The sequence below is a fragment of the Hemiscyllium ocellatum genome, chromosome 22 (assembly GCF_020745735.1).
Source record: "Hemiscyllium ocellatum isolate sHemOce1 chromosome 22, sHemOce1.pat.X.cur, whole genome shotgun sequence".
NCBI lineage: Eukaryota > Metazoa > Chordata > Chondrichthyes > Orectolobiformes > Hemiscylliidae > Hemiscyllium > Hemiscyllium ocellatum.
The window spans coordinates 39,238,358-39,265,594 of record NC_083422.1 but is presented as its reverse complement, the minus strand read 5'-3'; the positions used below and the strand labels follow the sequence as shown (position 1 = coordinate 39,265,594).

The following is a 27,237-nucleotide window of genomic DNA, read 5'->3' as shown; positions in this document are numbered from 1 at the left end:
ATAAAAAATATTTTTTAATATAACTGATACTTTATATTATATACAGTAGTAGCATTTCCTCAATGCTCAGTCTGAACCCACACCTTTTATGATATCATGGATTCATGAATACAATTTTCAATACTTGTTCACAAGTTACAATAGGTTACATCTCAGTCTAACTGAGCCGCTGGAATGTTACTTACAGAAAACATAACAGTAATTTGATCATTAATGCAATAGCCTTGATGTCACATATATTTCATATTTTCAAGTAACATTTCTTGCACACAGAGTTCTGAAGTGTAGCTAGCATTATGCTCTTTTAAATTAGTTATTTGAGATGTCATTTTGAAGTACAATGGCAACAAACAATGTTATAGGAATAATAGAAAGTAAAGAATTCCAATTTACATACCACCTTTCATTGATTCAGAACATTGCAAAGTGGATCACTATCAACAATTGATTCCATTTCAGAAGGCAATTTTCTAGGGAAGGACTCTGCTCAATTTGTGCACAAAGTCTCAAACATTATATTAAAAAAAAGTGACCAATTTGCCCATTTAAGTAATTTTGGTTCAAGAAATATTGGTCAGGATATAGAAAACTACTTTGAAAAGTCTGACAATATTTAAATCCAATCAATGTGCACCCGAGATTATAGGTATGTCAATATCTCACTTCAACAATACCACCTTGAACAATGCCGCTCTTCCTCAACATTTCAAAAAAGAGTCAGGATGGATTATATGTACCAGATTTAAAACAAAAGAAGAAAAATGTAAAGTTTTTAAAACTGATAAATTTATTGGTTAAGTCATAAAGCCTTTCTTTTTAGTTATTATATTTCTAAACTTCAAGAAAGAAAGAACACATGGAGTATTCAGAACTGATATCCACATTTTGATCAGCATGGAGTTCTGACTGGCTTGGTTTCAGTGTCAGTGCCAAAAAAAAAATCCCTTCTAGTTGTTGAGCAGCCATAGAGTCAGTAGTGCATGTATTAACCTGTGTGCCTTGTAACTATTTTAAGTTACAGCAATCTAAAATGTGGCATGAAAGTTATAGCATTAAGCCAACTTAAAGAAGCAAAAACAATATTCAAGTATTAAATCTATCCTTCACTAAATTTGAATAAAAATCAAAAGATGCTACACTTATCAACTAATATTTATGTAATTAGCAGAGTGGTGACTATTTATTGCATCTAAATCAGCCTGAATGAATATTATTATTTTGCAACAATAATATCTAAGATATGTAAAAAGTGCATGCCAGTAGTAATAATAATTGCCTTTCAAATGAAGGACAAATTATTGTAGCAGCAATGATATTAATACATCTTCTATTTTGTCCTTTAAAAATAAATAGCAATACAAAAAAAATTCATGCCAAGCACTCTACAATGGATTTGTACATATGTTCATAATGCTCACCAAAAGCATCACAATTTGTCTTTCAATTATTAAATTGTCTTTTAATTAATCAAATAATGCACTGGGATTACTTCTTGAAATCCCAGCTGGCTAAATAGAACACTTTACAGTTGCTAGCCAGAAATCACTGAGGGTTGATAAATGCTAATGAAGACTGTATTATATTTGATCTTAGCAGTTGTTTGGAGACCAAACAGGGAAATGCCAGCATGCTTGAGATGGCTCAGATGATAAACCTTTGTTGTATCTCTATGTCCTTTGACCACACAGCTTGAAGAACCGTGAAGATTCCCAGATCTCTTCAACGCCACTCTTCACCACTTTAGTAATTTAAAATATTAAAAAAGGTCATGAAGAAGGAGTATAAGAACAAATGCAGATGAATTCCTGATGGATGGTTTGACTTGATCAATATTGAACATTGACAGTTCCATGACCAATGGTACTTTGATTATACATCCTCCAAATTACAACCCTGTGTAATAAACAAAGAAAATGTAACTTGCCTTCAACATGTTTTACATAGGTTCAAAGTATACAAATTTACTTTGCTGACTGATAAGGTAAATGTGACTTACATCTTATTAGTTTTCTTCATTTTTTCATTTCACAATAATGCTCCTTGAGTTGTGGTGGTTCAGATAGTCGCAATATGGTAACTATCATCTGGGGAAAGAATGGTTTTCATCAAGTTACAGTTCCAGAAATACACAACATAATTGCTCCCATGTTACCAGAGAACAAGCAGATATTTGAAACATACAATTTTTGTAGTTATCAATCTGAATTCATTCAAAAACATAACATTGGTCTTCATTATCACCCCTCACCCTATTATATGTTGGCATTTTCTTATTGCCCTTTTCAGACTAGTTCCCATTCTATCAGCTAAAAAACTTTCTACATCTGTGTGTGACATTTTATTGATATATTTACCTGGACATTGAGCCCACTCATCCTTATTTCCCCCACCATCAATTTCTTTGGACATTCACTGTTTCTAATATTTCACTCAAGTTGGTACAAAACTGGCCAGGTCTTAAAAGTATCCAATTGATTTGATACTTCCTTAAAGTTGCCCCCGTTTGGTTTCAGGGCCTTAGATTGTTGACCAGCATCCTTCTTTAGATTGTGTGCCAAGACGGGAATGTACAGCTGGAAGGTCCTCATTTAGATGGTTGGGGTGCCTAGTCAATGCTTATGTTTTCACTGAAGCTGTAAATTAGCTCTTGTCAAATAGTCTAAATGCAACATTTAAAACCCCAACTGTACAAAGTGACATGAATAAAACTCTCTCAAATCACTGACAAACTCAGTTACACCAATATTAATGAAATAAACCTCTTCAGAAATAACCTAGGGGTATTTCCAAATGAGATTTTCTTGGGAAGTTAACTCACATAAAAACAAAATTCTGCTCTCAACAAGTAATATGTAATTAAAATGGGAAAAATTAGGCAATATGATGGAGGTAAAAAAATCATTTACATAAGATGTTGGGTGCTGTGAAAAGGAAAAGGAAACTGCAGATTATTCTTGCAAGAGAAGATTGAACGAGCCAAAGATTTTTCTTATCTGTGCTTTTCTTCTTTAATGACCCCTCAATCTATCCTAACAAATTAATTATTGCTGTTGAATTTTGATTGATACATATGCTTTTGATTTATTCCCAACATACAATTTAAGAATTAAATTGGAGATTTTTTTTCTGCTCTTTCTGAAGTTCACCTCGATAGTTTCTTTGCTCCATGGAATAATCAAGTCAGTCATGAGCCCTTCAATGGGAAGATTTTTCAATGGCCATCCTTTTCTGTGCAACACCACTTGGTTGCCTCTCAACAATAGTGTGATTGAGATTAGTAACTTTCCACACTGAAAAATCTGAAGTATTGCTAATTTATACAACAATGCCAATCCCTTGTAGAAACTATTTAAATGATGTAAGCAACTACCACGTTAATGGCAGCAGCACAACACAAAAGATGTAAAGGGGCCGAATCTTTTATTTTAATCCTGCAATAGCTCCTGCATTGAAGATCTGGAAAACCACCTGCAATATTGATATATCAGGCTCCAGCTTCACTTCGAAGTTTCCACTGAGTTTTATGATGTGAAGCCTATACTTGCCATTTCTTAGCTCAGTGACACAGAAGAAGTAGGTGAGAGCAGGATTGGTGCATAGAATCTCTTTAGTCATAAGGTATGCTGACCACCTCCCTGCTGCATGTGTGTACGTACCATCTTGGCAACATTGTCCAGGAAATAGCCTAAGCCCCTGAAGATTAAGGCATTTTAGAACATTTCCTTTTGTATATAGTTCCCAATACAAAATGGGCCAAGGGGCCCTTGATTACTTCTCTTTAGGACAGTGTGGTAGTGTACAATTGTCATGCCCCATTTCTAAGACTGAAACCTTGTATTGCAAAACGCAGCACCCCAGAACCAATGCTGCAGTTGTGCTCCAAGTAGTGAGTATTCACCACACAAATTTCAACAGGATTAGAGTGGGGGCCCCTGCTCAGAGTAATTCCAGCATTTGATTCCATCACATTCATTTAGACGATTGAAATTTTCCTGAGGCATGATTTTACACAACTGGTGAAACAGCAGGTATCATTCAGTACGCATCGATGGTGTTGTACCTTGTCTTCTATCAATTTGTCGACAAACATGTGGACATCCTCGACGCCATTGATCTGAAGTTTGTTGATCGCCAAGATTTGATCACCGAATTTCAGAGCACAGTTCTGATCTGAAGACATGACACTGTTGCCAAGAAAAAGAATTTTATTAATAAGCACTGCTCTCAATCCTGACAATTATCTTAATAGAGGAAAGTGTAAGAATTGAAAGATCAAAGAATTGGTGACTGATGTAAGCTAAACCACAAGGTGGCATCAGCTTCATTACTGAAGGATTTCCTCAACGGTCAGTCACAAAAAAAAACTGATGTTTTAATGGTGTTAGGAATGAGGAATTAATAGCAAATTAAATTGCTGCTGTCTTGATTCGGGGTGGGAAAAAAAGAGGAGGAGAGGGGAGAGAAGGAGAAGGAAAAGGGGGGGGGGGGGGGGGGGGAGAAAGAAAGAAAGGAGAAGGACAGGGTGGAAAGGAAGAGGGGGAGAGAACTTTGGATGCTGCCTGAACTGCTGTGCTCTTCTGGCACCACTAATCCGGTACCATCTTGGCAACATAGTCCGGGAAATAGCCTAAGCGCCTGACGGATACGTTAAAGGATTCAAACAACATTGTGCCCCTTGAAAAATTTGAATAAAAAGTATGAACAACCCACATGTGGTATGAATTGATTTAAAGATAAACAATCATAACAATTTTCTAACAGGTAGTTCTGCATTTATATATGTACAGTTGCAATTTGTAAAGTAAGCAATTCAGGCATGACCACACACACACACACACACACACACACACACACACACACACACACACACACGGAAATATTTGATGCCTGTGCAACACTGCTGTTTTTATTTAAACTCTGAGCAAATACGGTGCACATTTTTAATCTGAAAATTTTCACATTGATCGACATCGCATTCAATTAAGAAGAATCAATTTTTGAAAGTATGAGAGTTCATTTGATTGTTTCATTTCTGAATAAACAATGGGAGTTCCTTACCAGATTTTCTGACTTGCTTGAATTGACAGATTGTTTTTCATATCATTCCGGTGAACTATAACATCCAGTTTCTCCAGCTTTGGTTCTTCTCTAACATTGCTAAATAAAATAAATGTTGATACCCACTAAGTGAAAATATTAGAGTTTTTTTGTTTGGAGATTCACACTGAATCCCAACATTCCACAGAAGACTACAAATTGCTAAAATGACTTTGAAAGATACTGTACTCCAGTACTCAGTGAAAGATACTGCTTTAGTTTTAAACATACAGCTCGAGAATCATGGTTTCTGAAGCCAAATGTTAAACTACGGAAGGGCACAGAAATTAAAAATCTCATCCAGAGGTGTCCCATGTGTTAAGCATGGAGCAGAATTCAGAACCAATTTTTCATCAATGCGTTAAGATACTACTGCATTTAATACAGGGAACATTTTCAATCTTTATGTATAATGGGAAGGCGAGTCATGCATCTTTCTCAACATGTCAGTGACCATGGTCTTTTGTGGACTTGATGGGTTGAATGGCCTGCCTTTGTACTGTAGGAATTCTAAGACTCTTGTACAACACCAGTAGGTTTTGAGCACCCCATTTCAATGCTTGTTAAATTTCACTTTCATCAGGCAGCAGAGAAATCCCTCATGGAGTTTACAAATGACGTAAGCAGCCTATTGGTCCTCTGGGGAGAAGTTAAAAACTTTGTTTTGGAGCAACTGAAGTCAATACAAAATGTACACTTTAACTGAGCATTTGTGGACTTTGTTTAGTTAATGGAACAGCTCTCTGTTTGAACAAACTTTTGGACTGTCTATTTGCAAAGTGAGGAACGTTCTCCGCAGTGGACCTCTATTATTTAAAGGTGAGACAGCAACAACTTGCTTAAAAGCACATAATATTGAAGATGAAATATGTGCACAGAAAATGGAAAGATTCTCTTCAGGAATCTAAAACTAGTCGATTGACCTCTGTCAGAATATATTTGCCATGTTCAGTAAATAGAGGGACAGATGACATTCAATGGAGAAGAGTCCAAAATGTTTGTTTATATAATCTGCATGAACTGCATACCATCTGAGCTCCTGGGCTACATACATACAGTTTAAATGCATGTTTCCCAAGTTGCCATCTCAACAATTTCGAACTCCAAACTTAAGAAAACTGGTTGAAAATAAACTTTTCTAAAATTCGAGGTTCAGGAAGTTCAAAAAAGGTGAAATCTATGGACTAAAAAAGAAAAGCACAAATGGAAATGCATGGTCGTGGTCTGACTGACCACCACCCCCACAAAGGTTCAGGCTGATTTATGGCCTACAACTCTCGGTGTGAATGGTGCAGAAAGAGAAAAGCATAGAGACCAGTGATTTCAGCTCATCCTGCATACAGGCTTGAATATTAGGCTGAGCTAACATCCTGATCAACCTTTGTGTTTACTTCTTGGTACCTTCATTGAACGTCTATCGTGGGTTAGTACAAAATAAATTATAGCTACCGTAAACTCCCAGATATTAATGTATTCCATTTGAATCCTTTGATTTCAGAAGTTTATGACCATTTAAACATATTCATATTAAGACAGAAGATATTAGCAGCTATCAGAATGTCAAAGCAAATAGACATGGACAATTTCAGACTTTGGCTAATATTGGGAGTCTGAGCATTTTGGTTGATGAAGCATAATATTCTGTACCTAATGCCAAGATAAATTGATCTTGAGAAAATAAATAAAAAACAGGTTTGTTCATGCTGTATCTCCATCCTCACAACCCTAAGGCAATATGTAGAGTCTGCCAAATGGGAGACTGTATGCTGCAGAAATATGTTATATAGACTGACTGAGTCTTAAGCCACGTACTTTATTCAATTCTAAAGCTTGCATTTGCTTTGCATGGATCGATTTGAATCCCAGGCTTGATATTAAACATTGCGGTCAGCAGAGCGAGTGTTGGGGGGCAAGGGGAGTGTGTGGGCAGAAGCTCAGAGTTAGAGGTTAGTATGCTCTTGAGGCCCAGAGAGGACAGTGAACTCAGGAATCTTCAGGATTGCCCATGTTTGTATATGCACACTGAGTTCTTAAAGAGCCCAGTCAGATTCACTACAAGGCCAGCAGAGAGGAATGGGAAAGTGATGACTGGAGGGAAGGAATGAGAAATGTTGGAGGCAGTCAGCAGTGGTTCCAGTTCAAGCAGTGGGAGTGGAGACTAGAGCGGTCATATCATGTTCCTCTGAAACATTGAGTCCAAGTAACATCATTATTTACTCTGTGCACATTTATTGCAGGAACCCTCATCCTTTCTCTTTTTAGTCTACTTAAAGAGAGCAAGTTCAGATTCGGACATGGTGGGAAACAGACAGTCCAAACGTGCCTTATTCTCTCCACCCACGAGATTTATAATCGAGGAACAAGTCTTGAGAAAAGAATAGGTGCAGAAATTTTTCAATGATACATGGCATACATGAAACGTTAGTTTAATGAAAATTCAGAATGTTTTCTCACACCTGAGAGATGTTTTCTGGTAGGTTAACTCCTTTCTCTTCTCGTTTAACAAATTGGAATCCTCACTGGCAGCATGTCGAAGTGATGATCCCAGGGGACATTGCTGATGTGTATTCAGGTGGATATCATCTGGCACAAATGCACCACTCCTGCAGCAACATTAACAATTTGTTAGCCAGAATTCACCACGTAGAAACATAACGTACTTTATTGCAAACACTAACATTGATAAGGCACACGCACACACTATGGACAAACAAAATACCAATGTTTACATTAGAGTATTAATAATTTTGGTCCCAGTTCTTGCAACTTTACTAGAAAATTTTGTCCTAGATGAATTGTTTTCGAAAAACATTATTTTGTAATTGTCAGGAGTGAGACTGTAATACACTTTTAGAGTACAGATTATATTACAAGTTTGAATTTGTCATGGGTCAGTGTGACTGGAAGGATGTGCAATAGGTGAAAAGCTAAGGTTTGTAGAAATTTACTGCTTATGTTGGTTTTTGGCCTCACTAACAACACTTAGATTCATTACTCACCTCAGCAATACACTTCAAAAAACAAAGAAAACAGGGTTCAATTCATTTATTTATCTAGAAACTGTGTTCAACTGGGAGGTTGAAATCTGTAATGTTTATTTAAGATCAACATTGAAGATCACTCAAGGTCAAAATTCCACTTTGCCGCACCCTGGCAATTTATCACAACATTGTGCACTTCCAGTGTGTTGTTTCCCCAGCATAGTAACACCCTTCCTTCAAAATGTTGGTGTCATTCTTAAGACAAGGCTTTATTAAGAGATATCAGAGTGAACCCAATCAGTACAGAGAGTGGGCAGTGATGCCAGGGTGGAGTGCAGTTTCTATGAGGGAAGAGGCTTCTGAAACTACAACCTTCACGTTTGTAAATGTTTATGATTCCGTATTACAACGTTGTAAAATGTTTTATCACTATCAAATGGAATTGCACTGCAGGATCAAATCCAAACTCAGGCCAGTTTGCAGAGTTATTCTGAACAATGATCAGACTCCAATCCACAGCATTGCAGAACGATAGACACTGAAAAGTCGCTGACATTGTCTATATTGCTTAAATATTAACCAGAGTCAGCTGTCAGCCAAAATGTTATAAAAGAAATAATTGAGTGAGGATCTTATTACACTTTTTGCAGAATCCATTTGGCAGGTGATATTGTCAACAAGAGTAAATCAAGGTTTATGAATTGAATCTTATTTATTTTGATGCGGTTATTGATATTTGCTCATCTTTACCATAGTAATTTAATCTTTATGGTATTTACTAAACAAACAATAAACTTTGTACTGGTAATAAAAGTTAATCTATGTTTTATTACGGTGAGCCTATGAAACATCATGTCAGGGTTAGACTCCTAGGAAACATCTTGTACTTTATATATTGAAAATATAGAGTCCTATAGGCTGCTCTTTCATAAAAGAGAGATCATGAGTTTAACTTGAAGGTCACCAAACCTCAGGAAAAATTGAGAAGGCAGGCCCTTCATAGTGACTTTGTCCAATGCAGGAATTGAGCCCTTTTTGCGGAAAGCATGTGCCTGTCATGCTGACCTCTTAAGAGGATGACCTCCCACAGATCATAATACCTTATGATCTTGCTGATGAAACAGCAATGCTCCAAAAGCTAGTACTTACGTCCAAATAAACCTGCTGGACTACAATCTGGTGTTGTGTGATTTTTAACTTTGTCCACCCCAGTTCAACACTAGCACCTCCTCATCATATTCTGACAGGTGGGAGGAGCACAGAAGGTATCAGCAGCAATGATACCAATGCAACTTCCAAGAGATAACTCAGGAGTGTGTTTGGACACATGCTAAGACATAACAAATACAAACTTCTCTGTAACTTATTCAGCATGTACTATTAGACTGATAAAAATTAGCATATAAATCTTTCAAACTTCCATTTGTAGTTTTCACAGGACCAATATCATCTTATTTTTGATTCCACACAATATCTTTTGTATTTTACATTTCTAACCTGCACTGGAAAATTAACCCATGTCAATACTGATTTGACATTGTATTGTTAATACAAATTTTAGTGTCATTGTCAAATGTACCTACTTGGTAAAATTTTCTTCTTCTTCGTCAATCTGTTCTGAACAGTCGAAAGATGAGTTGGTGCTTGTACTGCTGCGACTGTAAGGAAAAATCAAAACAATGAATTGCAACTGTTTGTTTTCTGATAGGCATCTGGTGGCTGCACACAGTCATCTCATTTCCAATAGATTTCAACAGACAATACTGTACATACTGGAGTCTATGACTGAAGAGGATGAAATATAAAAAAACCTTCTATATATAGTTAGTTTTTTTTTTATTTGGTCTATTCCAATCTTAAAGTCAACTGTCTTTACTGATGGGCATGAGTAATCCATTACGTTGACTCAGTTGCTCATGAACGGTCTCAAAATATATGATGTGGATGTGCTGGTGTTGGACAAAGTTAAAAATCACAAAACACCAGGTTATAGTTCAACTGGTTTATTTGGAAGCACTAGCTTTCAGAGTGCTGTTCCTTCAACAGGTAGCTAGCTGATGATCAACTTTCATTTTAAAAATCAAAATCGTGAATGAAAGGTGATTTGAAGAATGGAGATTATTTTGTTCATTTTTCATAAAGACCCGATAGTGGTTTTTTTTCAACAAGCAATTTTTTTTGGTTTAATGTTAACTTGGTACTAACAGTTAGTAAGTTGTAATATTTTCCTATGTTATGGCACTTTGTTTGGTTTTGATTGTTGTAGAGCAGTTACAAATTATTTTCAGTGGATGTACGTTCACTTAATAGACACATGAATGGGAGGCAAAGAGAGGGATAGAGACCATCCAAGGGCAATAAATAGCGTGTCTTAATAAGGATTAGAGTCAGCACAAGGTTGGTGGGCTGAAGGGCCTGTTCTTGAGCTGTATTGAATTGTATGCTATTCTATATAGCAAACAGTCCTTCATTTGAAAAGGACTAATTTGTTGTGATCTTGCCATCTGAGAGAAAGGGCAGACTTCTCCAAACTTAAACCACCTAGCAGTGAGATGTGGTTTCTACAGACGCTGTAGAAGGACACTACTAAAGCATCAACTGCAGATTGGCACAGCTTAAATTATTTCAGTATTTAAATATGAATCATAATTTAATTTCATTCCTAATTAATCCCAACAGCCACATAGTCATCAAGATTTTTAAATGGTATTTTGAATCAAGTAATTCAAATATCCATAACTAAATTTATGCCGAATAATGATCTTTTAAGTATAATAGTAACAGGAAAATTAATTCAGTTGAAAAGGCACTGATTACATGACTTAGAAAGACAAGTCTTAAATGGCACAAGTGTTGGTCATGTACAAAAAACAGTTGCCAGCTGGTCTTTACTAATATGCCAAGCGATGCACATTTAGCTCGTAATTAACTTGTGCCTCTTTGCCTGCCATATTGGAGGATTACAAAATTGTTCAGCTGTTTTGTGACCAAGGTTCTAGAGGTGGAGTCTTCCCATGACCTGACCAATGTTGGTGAGGACATTGAGAGAATTGAGTGAGATCAGAAGTGGGTTGTTTCTCACAATCAAAAGCAAAAGGTCCCATTTTCCAACTAAGCATTAACAGCAAGGGGCAGTGAGAATCCCAGTTACATACATCAGTACATATTAAAATCCTTATTACTACTTTGTCTCACTTTTTTGATGTATAGTTTCCCCTTCTTCCATCTGTTATACAGAGACAAGACAGAGCCAATGCCTGATGTGAAAGTCAGAGTGGTAACCTGGTGCTCTAGCTTACCACTTACTCCTCCAGCCCTCCAGTCACAAATATCATTAGGTCACTACTCCTGGAGAGTACCCACATTTTCATCCCTCCCTGTCCCCATTCCCAAACATACCATTCAAGGTAGATGTAGCTAGCCAATGCTTGATAGGATACATAGCTGACCTTTAAGAATGACACTGACCCCAGAGATTCCAGGGTTTCCTGACAGTGGTTAGTACATATACTCCCACTTGCTACTGGTGTATGATAGGGGTGTGGAACATAGACAATTAGGAGAATTTAAGATGATTACAAGGGTTTGCTGAGTGAAACTTGCCAAAAAGATGTCACTTGGCTGATCTCTGGTAAGATTCAGCCCTTGGTTTTGTTCAGGAATTGTTAAATAAATACTGACATCAATTGTGTCTATCCTCTAGACTATTCCACTGCACTTAGAAGAAATTACACAGGGAGAATTTTGCAATGTATGAGGAAAAAAAATGTAATTCAAAAGAAAAAAATCAATAAAAATACAATGACATTTCACTTTCAGTTATTGAATTTATACTCAGATTAATTTGTATGATCTTTCTATTACTTACATTGAAGCCATGGGCATGTAGATTCCAGAGTCTTGTGATTCCGGCCTTTCATTTTCCCGTTGACGTATCTGTTTAAAAGAAAATTATAAACAATCTTTGAGTGTTGATGCAAATTAGGCTTATTAAATATTTAAAGGGGAAATTTACAAACCCTGCAGTTATCACAGTAAAGGGCATTAAATTAGTATACAGTAAATTTAAAACTCATTTTTTTACAGATATACAGAAATGTTTGTTCTGAACAAGCAGCATTGGACTCAAAACCTTAACTCTGTTTCTTTCCACCAATACTGCCAGACCTGCTGAGTTTCTCCAGCACTTTCTATTTTTATTTCAGATTTCCAGCATCCACAGTTTTTGACTTTCATTGAAAACATGTCTCTTTTTCTTTTGCCATGGTTTTCTTTGTGAATAAACAATCATGATTCCGGTTGACCAATTTTAATGACTTGCAAAGATTTACAACTAAGGTTTTCTGAATAAAATTTAACTTTCCTGCAAGTATTAACATCTGACTTAAATACCAAATTTCTAGACATTGGTTCGGCCATTGTTGGAATATTGCATGCAATTCTGGTCTCTTTCCTATCGGAAAGATGTTGTGAAACTTGAAAGGATTCAGAAAAGATTTACAAGGATGTTGCCAGGGTTGGAGGATCTGAGCTACAGGGAGAGGCTGAACCGGCTGCAGCTGTTTTCCCTGGAGCGTCGGAGGCTGACGGGTGACCTAATAGAGGTTTACAAAATTATGAGGGGCATGGATAGGGTAAATAGGCAAACTCCTGGGGTTGGGGAGTCCAGAACTAGAAGGCATAGGTTTAAGGTGAGAGGGGGAGAGACCTAAGGGGCAACTTTTTCACAGAGTGGTACGGGTATGGAATGCGCTGCCAGAGGAGGTGGTGGAGGCTGGTACAATTGCAACATTTAAGAGGCAATTGGATGGTTGTATGAATAGGAAGGGTTTGGAGGGATATGGGCTGTGTGCTGGCAGGTGAGACGAGATTGGGTTGGGATATCTGGTCGGCCTGAAGGGTACTGTTTCCATGCTGTACATCTCTACGACTCTAAATCTTGCATGTCATTATCCTCTTCGTATCTGGTCAAAAATCATTTACTCTACAAGTTACTTATAGAGAGTGTCCATTAAATGAATCATGTCAGTGCAGGAAATTGGTACATTTCCTATTTTGATAAACCAAAGTCACCCTCAGACCCTGACTTAGATTGCTAAATGCAGAATATTACCCCTCCCCCAAGCTGAGAAGAACAAGGAGATTCTAACATTCAATTTGTCCCTTCACTTCTTACGCAACCTGTTGGCTTACATGACTCCCTTGATTGACAGAAAATGTTTTTAAGTGCACCTCTGCCAACCATTTCCAGGAGGTGTACAAAGTGTATTTGTATTCAAAACATTTGGCCTTTCATCAGATCCCTACAGTATAAAAGTAGGCCATTCAGCCCATCAAGTCCAACCCTGACCCTCTAAAGACCATCTCACTGAGATGCATCCCACCCCTCTAACCCTGCATTTCCCATGACTAATCCACCCAGCCTGCGCATCCCTGAACACTATGGGCAATTTGCATGGCCAATCTACCTAACCTGCACATCTTTAGACTGTTGGACAAAACCAAAATCACCCACAGGAAACCCACACAGACACAGAATGTGCAAACTCCACACAGACAGGTGGCTGAGAGTGAAATTGAACCCAAGTCCCTGGTGCTGCGAGGCAGCAGTGCCAGCTATTGTGCTGTCCCACTGCTATATTTTAAAAACACAGAACTGGGGAATAGATATCCATGTGATATTACTTTGCGTATTTGCATATTTCCAGTGGGTTGGCCTGCCGAAAAGAACAAATCTATCCTAAATACTGAGTCCCTATAAATAAACAAATCCATTTTGAACTTCAGTCATGTTAGTTAGATTTCCTAATTGGAAGAAATTGATCATTCAATAATCTACAAGAACATATCACTATGCATTAAACATGAAACTCATTAATGTGTAAATAAAGCCACATATCAATATTTACATAAAGTATAGGAATTATTTTAAATTCACAAGACACTTACAGCTGCTAGAATATTCCTTGGTGTATCATAAATATTTGAAGGGTCCTCAAGTTGCAGAGGCAGAGGCAGTGATAAAGAGCGTGGCTTTTCGAAAGAAAATGGAGATGGGATGGGCTGTAAACAAACAAAAAAGTGAAAAAAATAAATATTTTTACCATGTTTTCAAAGGAATTGTGTCCACATTTGATTTCAACTGCTATATAAAGTATAATGTAGAATGCTGATTAAAGTCAAACATAAGCAATAGACACACAAAGCAAAAATGTGAATAACATTCTGTAATGCCATTTGAAAAGTTGATACATTAGATACAATTTGGCACCAATTTTAACAAACTTGATCAAAAAGCAATAACCTATAATAGTGGGTTAGAGAATTTACCAGAGTTGACACTGTAAAGTCAAAAAGCAGGTTATAGTTAAACTTTGTAGTAAAAGGTAGGAGTTAAAAGGCTATACTAAACGATGGCTAAATAACTAATTTTGGTTTTGATTTTACTAGGTTACTATGCGAACTCATGCTATGTCTCTGACATAGATAGTGCATGGTGGTTCACTGAAAACAAATAACCTAGGCAATGACTCCATACCAGTAAAAAATGAGGTCTGCAGATGCTGGAGATCACAGCTGCAAATGTGTTGCTGGTCAAAGCACAGCAGGCCAGGCAGCATCTCAGGCCTGCTGTGCTTTGACCAGCAACACTGACTCCATACCAGTCAGGACTTTCAGAATGACTGAGATCTATGAAAAGAGAATTCACAAAAAAGTCCTCCTATGCCAACTAGAAGGGAAGGGCTTCTTCTAGATTAACCTCCAAGTGAAAAACTGGTGAGAATGGAATCCACACTCAAGGAACTAAGCATTGTGGGAAGTTGGAGTCTATGGAATCACCTAACAGAACCTATACAAGAATGACTCCACTAGATTATGCTCAAATAGTTGAACGATGAGGGCTTGACTTATAATACATTGGACCATTTACCTTGGTAAAGTAGCAAGAATGAATCTTGCATTCACCTGGAGGATTTGGACTTTTAAAAAAAAAGGTAAGACTACAGAGAATGTGGTGTAATGTATAAGTGCAATATGAGGTTTCCTATTGTGTTAAATGGGTCAGGAGCTACACTTTCTGCACTTTAGTGTATTAGTTGCCTACTAAGCATTATTTAGTAATGCTGAGCTTTGTTGATTTCGGAGAACAAAATTCATAAAAAGTGAAATTATATTGAGCAATGCTTTGCTTAGTTCATTAGGAATTCATATGTCTTTTTATAACCTTATAGTTTCTATGGGGATCATAGCAATGGTATTATCAATAAACATGGCTTTTTTAACTTTAACTTTAACTTTAAAAGTAGTTCAAAAAGTTACCATGGTTTCACAAGTGAAATCACCTTGAGTTTTCAGCTCATGTAAAAACAATTCTAAATGATATATGTAACTAAACAACAAATGCAGTGACTATTACAAAGAGATATTTATGTTACCTGGGAAAATCTTTTAACCATCATTCTAGGATTATCATAAATAGATGAGTCCATTTCTGATGAAGCAGATTCAACATGTGGTTTTGGATTAATCCAGTTAGTTTTTCTCTGGTTATTCTGCAAACGAAAACAGATGCTTTAAAATCATTTGATCCATTTAATGAGACCTCAAGTCCATAAGAAATAGGAATGCAAGTAAGCTGTTTGGCCACTGGGCCTGCTCTGCTATTCAATAATAAGATCACTCAAATCTACACCATTTATTGTGCTTTCAGAACCACGTAAATGAAAAATAGTTCCAAGGGAAGATGTACAGCACAGTCAGTGCAAAACACTTTGAACACATTCTGAAACAGTTACATAAAGAACTGAATAGGTAAGGACAGCTGATTTCTTCAAAAGTATTAGGGCACTGGGTGTTTCTTTCAATAACATACTGTAGTTTCATTATCACTGACATTAGCTGGTTTAATTATTCAAATTAATGCCTTGTCACTTTGGTGTTTAAACCTCTGCCACTGGATTATTAATTGATACTTCTGGATGGTACAGTTGGTAGCATTCACACCGTGGTGCTGGGAAGATCGAGAATTCCAGTCCCACTTCAAGAGTGAAGCATAAGACTTAAGCTTGGCAATCAGTGGATCATTCAGAGAGTGCTATACTGTTAAGTGCCCCATCTTTTTGAAGAAACATTAAATCAGGGTTTCCCCCCCTAAAATCAATTGCCCTGATACAATAAAAATTATTAATAAAGATTCAATTTTGATTATGAATATGGCTGCAGAAAGTGCATGAAAGAAGTTACTGATATCCTGAAAAAATCTGAGCTTTCCAAGTAACATGATTGATAACTGTCATAAGTTGTGAGGGTGAGAAGTATCCAATCCCCACCTCCTGCTCCACTGCATCGAATCTGTGGCACACAGAAGCAGACCATGCGACTCAATGTATGCTGATGCTAATCCCCCACCCAACTCTCCGTACACAGCATGTGTCTCTAAATATATATTTCCATCCTCTTCACTATTAAGCAAATAGTATAATTTCTGTACAAAACACTTCAAGTATTGCATATCAATAGTATTGCATATCTAGAATAGTAGAATAAGTTGGATTAGATATGCCTGGTGAAAGTGTTCCTGGCTGTGGGGGTTGCTCAACATTGGCATGTTTTCCAGAGCCACCCTGTAAATAAGTAGTAAAGGATCGGTAAGGTTAGACCAGTCTGACAATGTACTGCTGAAGCTCATTTATTATCAGCTTTCAGTATTATAGGGTGCAATAGGATTGAGAGATTTTGGCTACAGAATAACATTTTTGCTTGATTTAGCAGTTGCAGGCAATCTGATATGATACATTTAAACAATATATCAGTGATTTGGTATTTTAGTAATCCTAGGAAATCTATAAGAGTGGCAGCAACCTGTCAAACTCCTGCAACAGCACCTTGCAAAAGTGCAGTCTGCCACACAGAAGGACAAGGACAGTGAATACCTGGGAAGAGCACCATGTTCAAGTTCCCTTCTCAGGATTATATCATTCCAATTTGGAGATACAATGTTGTTCTTTCAGACACTGGGGCAAAGATTGGGAATCCTTCCCCGAAGCACTGGGGGCTGGAACCACACCAAACTATAGCTGTTCAAAAAGGTGGTCACCTGCTTAAGAATAATTTAGAGTTGGGCAACATTTGTTGGCCTTTCCAGTAAAGGAGTCATCCTTGGAAATGAACAAAAAAATTCAACACATTGATCTATATGCTTGGCGAGGGAAGTGACAGAGATGCAAAATGGTTGTGATTATAATTACATTGGATTAGATATTCACTTCTATTTTTGCCAAAACATAAACCATCCAAAAATGTCAATAATGTAAAAAACATTGATCTTTACTTCTTTCAACAGGAGAAAGATGGAATTGAGAAGTGAGCTGGGATTGCAGATAGAAAAACATTCTATCAAAGCCACCAGCCTTTTCATTGTATTAAATATTTTGATGCTTTTAATTGTCTGGTTTATCTTAAAGTTAACCATTTGGTTAGTGAATGTTTCCCCAGGATGAATAAAAGGTTGTTTCTGTATATGTGCGATCCAATTCAGACATTTTCACAGAATGGGAGCGCAGAACCACGATTGTATGCACAATTTTTAATTCACTCAAATAAATGGACAGGAAATTATGGTGCACACCCATGACATTGGCCTGCTAGGACTCATACTGCAATCACTTTATCTACCAAGTGCATTCATTTGTAAAATATTTTCTGCTGGATAAAAACAAATCTCAAACAAAAATCATATAAAAACAATAAAATAAAATTTCTGATGGAGGTTTATTGATAATATGTACATAAGATAGAGGAGCAGAATTAAGCCATTAAGTTCATTGAATCTGCTCCACCAATTGATCATGGCTGATATTTTTTCAACCCCCATTCTCCTGCTTTCTCCTCGTAATCTTTATTCGCCTTACCAAATCAACAACCCTACCCATCTCTCTCAAGTGCAGTCAATGCCAAGGCCTCCACAACCTCCTGTGGCAATGAGCTCCACAGATTCACCACCCTCTGGCTGAAGAAATTCTTCATCACCTCAGTTCTAAAGGATTGTCCTTTCACTCCGAGGCTGCGCTTCAAGTCCTAGACTCTCCTGTGTAAACATTTTCTCCACATCCACTCTATCCAAGCCTCTCAATATTCTTTAAGTTTCAGTCAGATCCCCTGCGTCCTTCTAAACTTCATCAAATCACAGTTCTTCAGTCTGCTCATACGACAAGCCTTTCATTTCTGATCTGAAGTGTTAGCTCAGTCTCTCTCTCTCTCCAGATGCCACCTGATTTGTTGACCATTTGACTTGATTTATTTTCACATATTTTGTTACAAAATACAGTGAAGAGTGTTTATGCAGAGTGTAGAATAACAGTGTAGAGTGAACAGTTTTGCAGGAATTAATAAGGTTATTTATGCAAACCCAGGTGCAGAGAATAAAGTGTTAAGAGACTCTCAAAAGTATTTTTATCTTGTTTACTGGATGGTATTAATTTAAATGCCCTGGATGATTTCATGCTTTTCTGTATCTCTATAACTTTTAATGTGAACAGAAAAAAAGATTATTTAATATCAACTTCAAATATAATATTTATAATTACAGTTACCTTTACCTATAATTTGCATGATCAAAAGTATTGTTTGAACTAAAAACCACTTTTATATAGATTATGACACTTAGGATGTCTTAACGCATAGCCATAACATATTAAAGGAATACTGAACTACTGCTTCTGAAGTTAGAACAACGTGGGGCAAGATGCCCAATTTTAAAGTTTAATAAATACCAATTTTTAGTTGGAAGGCAAAAACAAAGCTAAGCTGAACCATGAATTGAATGTTTGTACATATTCCTAAAACAGAAAAAGATATAATACAACAGTTCTGGCTTTTTAAAAACACAAATTCCAAGATAATTGTGAGATTTTTGACAATGTCATTTTTTTTTACCTGGGATTGTTCCTCAAGTAATGGAATTGTCTTCATGTGAAGCAGACTTGCAATTACGCCTTGCAATAATTGTGCAGTTTTTCTGTGGAAGGAACAGCTCAATTAAAAATAAGACTAATGCAGTTAAATGTTCTATCAGTAATGCCAATGCATCCTTAAATTCATTATTTATTCATCAAGTACTTGCAAAAGTTAACTGATATTAATTCTGTGAACCTTGTTATTTTCACATTTTGCTATGGACCTATATTATCAGAGATGTGAAATGGAAATGTTTGCACATCACTTGCAGGAACTGTTTCCACACAGTAATTATATATTGAAAATCTTACTAGCTGGTGCAGAAAACCACTCATTCTAGCACAACAAACAGGAGAACAGTTTCAACACGAAAACGGACGTCAGCTTGGAGTGAGACTTTCTCCAGTTTCCCACTGTGAAACTAATTTTCTTCTCCTTAATCTCTTCCTGATGTAACTGACTCCCTGCTAGGGTTAGTTGCAACTTTCACTCATGCATACCATGAATTCTTTTTGTGCAATCCTAGACTGAATCCTGATTGTAGGGTGGAAATATAGCCTCTGCCATACCATGTCTTGCCTAATGTTATATGTACTGTACACAAACACACTATCTAAACCAAACTCCTCATAACATAAAGACTATGAACCTTGGAAGGTTTACCCATCCACAAAGATGGAGAAACAAGAGTTTATTGGGCCATACCAACTGCTCTGGTTGGCAGAAACTAATCCAGCACTGATTCTCACTTCAGTTCAATGAACCAAGACAATTCAAAAAAGATGAATGATGAGTGGGTACTATGGTGCCTACACAAAGAGAAAGGCATAGTATAAGGTCATGGTTGAGTGGTCCCTGGCATTTGTCTGTCATTTTTGTGTGGACTGTAATTAAGCCATTCCCCCGTCTCCTTGGCTGCAAATGTGTAAGGAACAAACAAAAGGTGAACACCATAAGAGAAAGAGACTTGCTGCCAAAATCATATCCACAAAGCAGCTTCAAAAAGGTTGTTTTGACAATAAATGCATTATACTTTTCAAAGTTATTCCCAATTAGTAAAATTTGGCTAAAAATCAATTCCAGCTTAATATTATGATGTTTCAGACCACAATTGTGCTCATTTCCCAGAATACTGGGATAGGAGATATTCCCTGTTTAAAATTTAACATTTTTCCGTTATATTTGGTACTAAGTTAAATAATTTACAGTTTCATTCTGACTGCAATTAGTTTGTGGAAAATACACAGCTACTTTAGTACAAAGTGATGGGAAGAAGTTGAAGGAAATTCTTACTGTGTTTAAATACCTCAACATGAACTGCACTTCCTATAGGAGTAGAGGGTGATCAAAGACATTGACACAATATTAATAAATTATATCGGTCAAGGTCAAAGATAAGGTGAGCTTTCTTTCCTTCAGGATATTTTAATCTTGAGGTGTTTGCTTTCGCTGATCTTAGATGTATTGTGAATTCTCCCCAGAATTATGAATATATTTGACATTTATCGATTCTTAAAACCTTATCTCTAAACAACTTTGATTTTTTTATGCTTACATTTCTCCAATAAGGAAATAATCTCTTTCTTCTGTCTTCAGCAAAACCACAGACTCGGAGGTACATTTAAACAGTTTTTGAATTATAGTCCACTTTGGATGACCGTCCAAACCATGGCATAACACTGTTGTTCTTTTTAAACAAGGAGAAACAGATATTAGTCTAGCTGGAAGCCTAGTTATACTTGAAATAATCCAGTTTCATATTTTAAAAATAGTAAAGATGGCAATAAGCTGAAGTATCATGTACACATCTAGACTGCAGTTGGAGCTGCACTCATCTGGAGGACTAGTGTGTATTCAATCACTTTCCCAATTTGTGTCTTGAAAATCATGGAAGCAATTTGAGAGGGGAGGAGGTGAGCCACGATTTTCAGAGAGGCCAGTCTCTGATCTACTGATGAAGGAGCAGCGCTCTGAAAATTTGTGATTTCTAATAAACCTGTTGGACTATAACCTGGTGCAGTGTGACTTTTGACCTACTGATTAAAACATAGCAGGGATACGATGATTCAGTTTTATGAATTAGACATTTCTGCAGAAAAATGTTACCTGGCACTTATCAGCCCCAGCTTGTTTGGGCTGCTACGGATGCCTTCATTATCAGAGCAGTTGTGAATGGAGAGCAAAGTGTTTAAACTTACTTTAACAGCACCACTTCTGACCTAGTGACACATGAATGGTCATTAATGAAGTAGATCAGTGGATCTGTTTGGAATGTAGCTGTTACAATTGTGAGGTTCAAAAAAAATTGTGGTGTTTTGGTTTGGTGATTTTAATATAACAGAGAATGAAGGTTTCATGTATCCTTTTAGTGATTACTCATCTTTCCAGCTTTGCTATGAGCTTGCTTGTCTCAGAAATGTTATAGTCTGCAAGGTGGGACCTTATTCTGAAAGGGTTATCTTTTATAAATTCTTCTATGAACATTATTTCTCCTAAAGCTTCCAAAATCTTGATCAAGCTTCATTACTGCATACTATTGATCAAAAATAAATTTTTCACTAGCAAATTGCACATAGATCTGATACAGTGTGTTCCTTGCCTGTAAATGTTTAGACCTAACTGATACACATTAACCACAGCAATCTTAATTGTACCATAATCTTTGGCCTACTCATGTGAAAGAACAAAAAAAATACTTTTAATAGAATTGTTCAAATTTCCTATGGCTACTCTAACACTTTGTCTGAGGCAATTGCCAATGTACAATACATTTTAACTCCTTCATTGAATTTGGACAATAGATAAATTTCCTTTGCAAATTGATATCAGGAATTAAATCTGTCCCCTTGTCAAGGGTGCCCGTTACTTGGTGTTTAGCTATTCAAAGTCTTTCTCTGTCCTGTTCAATGTTTCTGCCTTTCATTTCTCTTTGCAATTTGAAACTCTTTCTTTTACACTTTGAAATTCTAATTCAAGTGTTGCATTTCACTTTCTTTACAGCTAGCTGTAGCAAGACACTCAAAGACATGCTGTTTTTTCAAAATGAATACCTCAAAAGACAGCCATTTAACCTTGCAACAAATATAACTGAAGTTACTGTGCAATCTCGTTCAAAGCTCAGCACCCCTTCCTTAACCTGTGGATTCAACATTTTAAAAACAGCCTTTACATTTGTTAGAATCTACAAATAGCCAATAAATTTGAAAAATAAATTTGCATTCAGTGACCAACTGAGATCCTAGCAGATTCATCTGTCTTCAAAAATTTGGGGTTACCTTTTAGAATAACCTTGTGACCCAATCCTACGTTGGATCCATGCAGTCTTCCCCTTTCAAAGTCTATCTCCATGAAAACATGAATCATATGGACCTTGAATCCAGAAGTGCTAACAAGTGCTATTTTTAGATTTCAAACTTCACTGTATTTTGGAATTGCATAATCATTTTAAAGGTGTAACAATTTACATTATATTCTTAACACTTGCCTGGGACATTGAAGGTAAAGAAGTCTATCCACTGATATTTCTGCCATTGCTGAAAAGTGTGAACAGCTGAAACCTATTTAAACAAATTGCGTATCCCAAACTCATCTGTTAACAATCAAACCAAGTAGCTTTGAGGTTTGGCATTGCTGCCCCTTTCCACTGTAAAATGCTGTTTCTTGGAAACTGCTGCTTATTCTTAATGGTTAACTGTTTGATTATATTTTGTGCCATTTGATAAAAATCAAACCAGGCAGGTTTAGGGCTGTTGTATTGTGTTGTAGTTGTATTAACAACTTTGAACAGGTTGATTAGAAAATGTCAAACCAGATAGATTTGATGCCAGTCACATGCCCAAGTCCCCACCCCTTTAATTTATCCTACGTTCAAGAACTGTCCCAAAACATAACAACCTCATAAAACCTCACATTTATTGAAAAAAAAACAGAAGGGCAAACTGCTAATATTTTATGGGAATGAAATTGACAGAAACTTATTTCATCTAGACATCTCAAATTTGGCTTTGGCCTGCTTTCAATACTGTATTTGGATTTTTGCAAGATAAATGCAAAAAGGGGAAAGAATAAAACTATATGTAAACTGAAAGTGGAAAGATGGTTTGAATGCTATTACTAATGGAATGGTCAAACATAACATTTCTTAAAGTGTATTTTTCTTATATAGGTTGGCAAGGTGTCAAGCATATTGGATTGTTAGAGGGTCCATTCCTACCTAAAATTGAATCAATACCTCTTTGAAGATTTAAGCTTTTTGGCAATCACAGTTTAAACTGCCAATTGGGATTCAATAGTCAAATATGACATAATAGGAATAATAAATAAATTGATTCACAAAGAACTTAGCATATTAAAAAATCTCTATTAATATTATACAATGCAATAAGAAGGTTTTAGTCTGAAATGGATCAAGAAATTAAATATTTACTTGTCGATATGTATTTTTCCATGTGGAGGCAATTTTCTGCACTGTTCTTGGTTTTTGAAGTAATACAAGGTATGCTGATTGTCCTTTGCTGTCAACACAAAGTATCTTTTTTTCCATGATGTCTAAAGAACAGAACAAAATTATTCACAGTAATGTCAAACATCTACTAAAATAAACTCACTCTAAGTACACTTTAATTGCACGTTCAGTATGTTACTGGGACAGTATCTAATAAATCTATGTTCATAAATATGTGAAGAATGCTTAATTCCTACTGAACTGTTGGCAATAGTATGAATTTTAAATGAAAATATTGTAAATTTAGCTTATGTCAGCTCATAATTTTGTCTAGTGGTACACTTTTCTGATTTGAAATCAGATTTTTGCAATGATATATAATGCAGTAAGGTTGCAGTTTACAAGCAGTATTTCATTTTTCACCAATTCTTGGACATAATTCAAGACAACAGCTCTGAAATTAGTTTTGTCAACTTGTGATAAATTGAAAATAATTGCAGTGCCATTCTTGTACTACAGCGTACTGTTCTGATTTGAATGTAACATAGTCATAGCCAAATTAATTACTTTTAGTAATGTGTTTGTAGCTCAAATGTTATTCTTTCAAAGGAAAGTTCATTCTTTAAGTCTGCATACACTAAACCAAGCCATTATACATACTTTAGAAATACAGTCTGTCCATTGTCATAATAGAACATGCCCTTCAAATATTTAAAGAACTACATTCTAAATGTTCAAGTAAAGTTCGTTAATGTGAATATAAAATATAACATAAAAGCCAAACATTTTCTTTGTTTTGAAATACAGAATTCTTTGAAGTTTGCATTACATGTAGACAGTTGATTAAAAAGGCATTTGGCAAGCTTGCTTTCATGGCTCAGACTTTGAGTACAGGAGTTGGGATGTCATGTTGAGGTTATACAGGATGTTGATGAGGCCCTTTCTAGAGTACTATGTCCAATTCTGGACATTCTATAATATGGATATTAAGCTGGAAAGGATTCAGAAGAGAATTATGTAGATGTTGCTGGAAATGGAGGGTTTGAACTAGAAGGAGACACTGGATTGGATGGGACTTTTTTTTTCTCCACTGGAACATAGCAGTTGAGGAGTGACCTTATGGAGGTTTATAAAATCATGAGGGGTATAGATAACAACAATAATGGCAGGTTTTCTTTTTCCTTGGGTGGGGGTTTGAACAGTAGGGGGGCATATTTTTAAAGGAGAGAAAGAAAGATTTAAAAAAGACATGAGGTGATAATTTTGTTTTACAGAGTGATGTGTGTGTGGAATGAATTTCCGGAGGAAGCAGTGGTGACTGCAGGCATAGTTACTGTGATTGAAAGACATTTGGATAAGTGAATGTATGTGAAATGTTTGGAGGGATATGGGTCCAGGGCAAGGAGGTGGAACAAGTTTAATTTGGGATTATGTTTGGCATGGACTGGTTGGTCTGAAAGGTCTTTTTTCTGTGCTGTATGACTATGACTGTGTGGCCCAAAAGTCTTGCTAAACTTCAAAAGAATTGGCACAGATATGTTCCTCAGTTTGCAATTTAGCTTTGATTGTTGCTTTGGAGAAAGCGGTCTCAATAGCAGCAGCAGTGCTTTCAAGAATGGGGTAAGGGTTTCTCTTTTATCCAAAAGCACCATTTAAATAAATATCTTGAACGTACCTGAATTCCAATCCGCTTGCTTGGTGGTGATTTTGTGAAGTATCCTTCAAAACAAATGTCATTCTTCCCGATGACATTCTCACCATCGTTCTCTTCATCATAAGATTTCATCGATAAACGATTGCCTATTTTAAAAAATATACACAGTCAAGCATAAGGAGTAGGAACAAGTTCACTCTATTTCAGCAGAAAGCCAAAAGTGACATTTCATATACCAAACATTAGTAAAGGTAAGTGAAACTACTATAGTCCCAGAGGATCATAGGGATGCCTTTCCATTAGAAAGAGATGACTGCTGGTGGTTTAACCTGAGGGTCACCATGCCTCAGACAAGATGAGAGGTTGAGATCTTCATGGTAACCTCAGCTGCTGCAAGAAATGAACCTGGGTTGCTAGTGTTGCTCTAGCTTTACAAGCCAGCTCTTCACTCAACTGAGCTAATCAAGCTAAAAACATCAGTGACAAAACTGAGGGCAACTTTAAAACCAGTAAGAAATATTTTCAGTACATCTTTGTATCGAGCCTAGTTCTCAAACTTTTAAAAAATTTTATCTTCGTTGACTTTCACAATAAAGGGATGAGAAAGAATCCCAGCATGTGGCATTTCTGAAAATAATGAAGCAAAGTTCTTAAGGCCACAGTGTAAGTTTGTAACTTGCACTACTAAAGGCCAAGTCCATTTCACAAGTAACATCTCCATAGCCTTAAGAGGCTGGAATTAATAGCAAGTTAATTATCAAGAAGTTTACTATCTAAATCTTTAGCCGTGATTAATGAAACTTTTTTGAAAGACAGCATCTAATTTCATTTGTGAGAGAAGTTGGGAAGTGACAGTGCACTTTGACACCATGAAGTCCACTCCAAGGGAGCAAATTTCTTCTGAGTGCAATTCTGTTTTTGAGTGAGTGCCAAGAGGAAGTATCCTTCAGTGAAACTGACAAACAGCCTCCATGATGCTGATCATTTTGGAATTTCAGTTTGAACTCAACTATAATTAAACAGCCTGAGAACATGTGGGTGCAGTGTACAAATAACAATTAACAACGTATCATTTAATAGTATAAATCATATACCTGTGCCTTGTTTACTCATTTTCAAATTCTTCATAAGGATTGGAATAATCTGGAAAAGAAGTAGTTTATCAGATAAACTGCATCAGAGAAAACAGTGACATGAAAACAGAATTACCGAGGAAGTATTCGAATGCTAACGAAATAGTCCAGTGTTAGAAGGCATTGAACTAACAGCACGTTACAATGAACAGCAGTGAGCTATTCACATTCATGAAAGATCTCAGTGATCCATATTGGGACGATGAAGCTGGAGCTGAAAGCTGGGTTGTTACCAGGTGCAGTTGTACTGCTGAGGGTCGCCGCACTGCCGGCTTGCCTAGAGGGTCCTTCCAGCTGCACTGGTTAAAGTGCAGTTCGCCAGCTGACACACTCGCTTTGGCCACTGTCATTCACTGAGGGTCTCAGGCGTGGGTGGACAGCGAGTTTCTTGCAGGAGGAGACTCCCACGCCACCTCACTCCGGATTTACACCACATCTGGCGGATTGCACTGGGATCTTCAGCCCAATAGCACCGTTCAGACCTGGGTCACAGTTGTACTGCAGGTTACACATGGCTCAGCCCAAGGGTTTCAGGTGGAGCAAACCAGTAAACTTGTTCCAACCTGAAACACCATCCGCTACAAAAAAATCCGGAGGTTTTTAGCACAAAGCTCGGTTTTAAAACACATCGAAATTAGTTTCGAATACAATGGCGAACATAGCTGCCCGGAGATTCTGCTTAAGACACATACTATAATTACGTTGTTTTTTTTTGAAAACGACAACACTTTATATGTTTTTAAACCTACGATTACAGGGAAGATCATTGTTTTCCAATGTTTTTAGTAACTCGAATCCTCCCTCTCCCCATACTAGTACCTGCCGTTCGAACAGATTCCTTCGACGTTCACATTGAATAATCCAACATAAGTTGGTGTACAGCCTATGTTTTACTAAAAGACGTACCAGCACTGAGTTGTTCTGAGGGAGTAGTTGTTGGCTGCTGCTAGTTTCTCTTGCACCTGCACACGA

General features: G+C 36.8%; 1 protein-coding gene across 1 annotated transcript; it reads right to left on the bottom strand.

The window, feature by feature from the left end:
- LOC132826484 (pleckstrin homology domain-containing family S member 1-like) lies at positions 1 to 27,237 on the bottom strand. Its single transcript, XM_060842442.1, has 15 exons — positions 27,172 to 27,237; positions 26,227 to 26,275; positions 25,154 to 25,278; positions 23,461 to 23,582; positions 20,590 to 20,721; positions 19,014 to 19,095; positions 15,515 to 15,631; positions 14,028 to 14,141; positions 11,947 to 12,014; positions 9,662 to 9,736; positions 7,554 to 7,700; positions 5,059 to 5,157; positions 4,061 to 4,184; positions 1,997 to 2,084; positions 1 to 1,893 (listed from the first exon to the last, which is right to left on the bottom strand). The coding sequence occupies exons 2-14, from the start codon at positions 26,258 to 26,260 to the stop codon at positions 2,013 to 2,015; spliced, it is 1,311 nt and encodes a 436-aa protein (XP_060698425.1). The 5' UTR covers positions 26,261 to 26,275; positions 27,172 to 27,237; the 3' UTR covers positions 1 to 1,893; positions 1,997 to 2,012.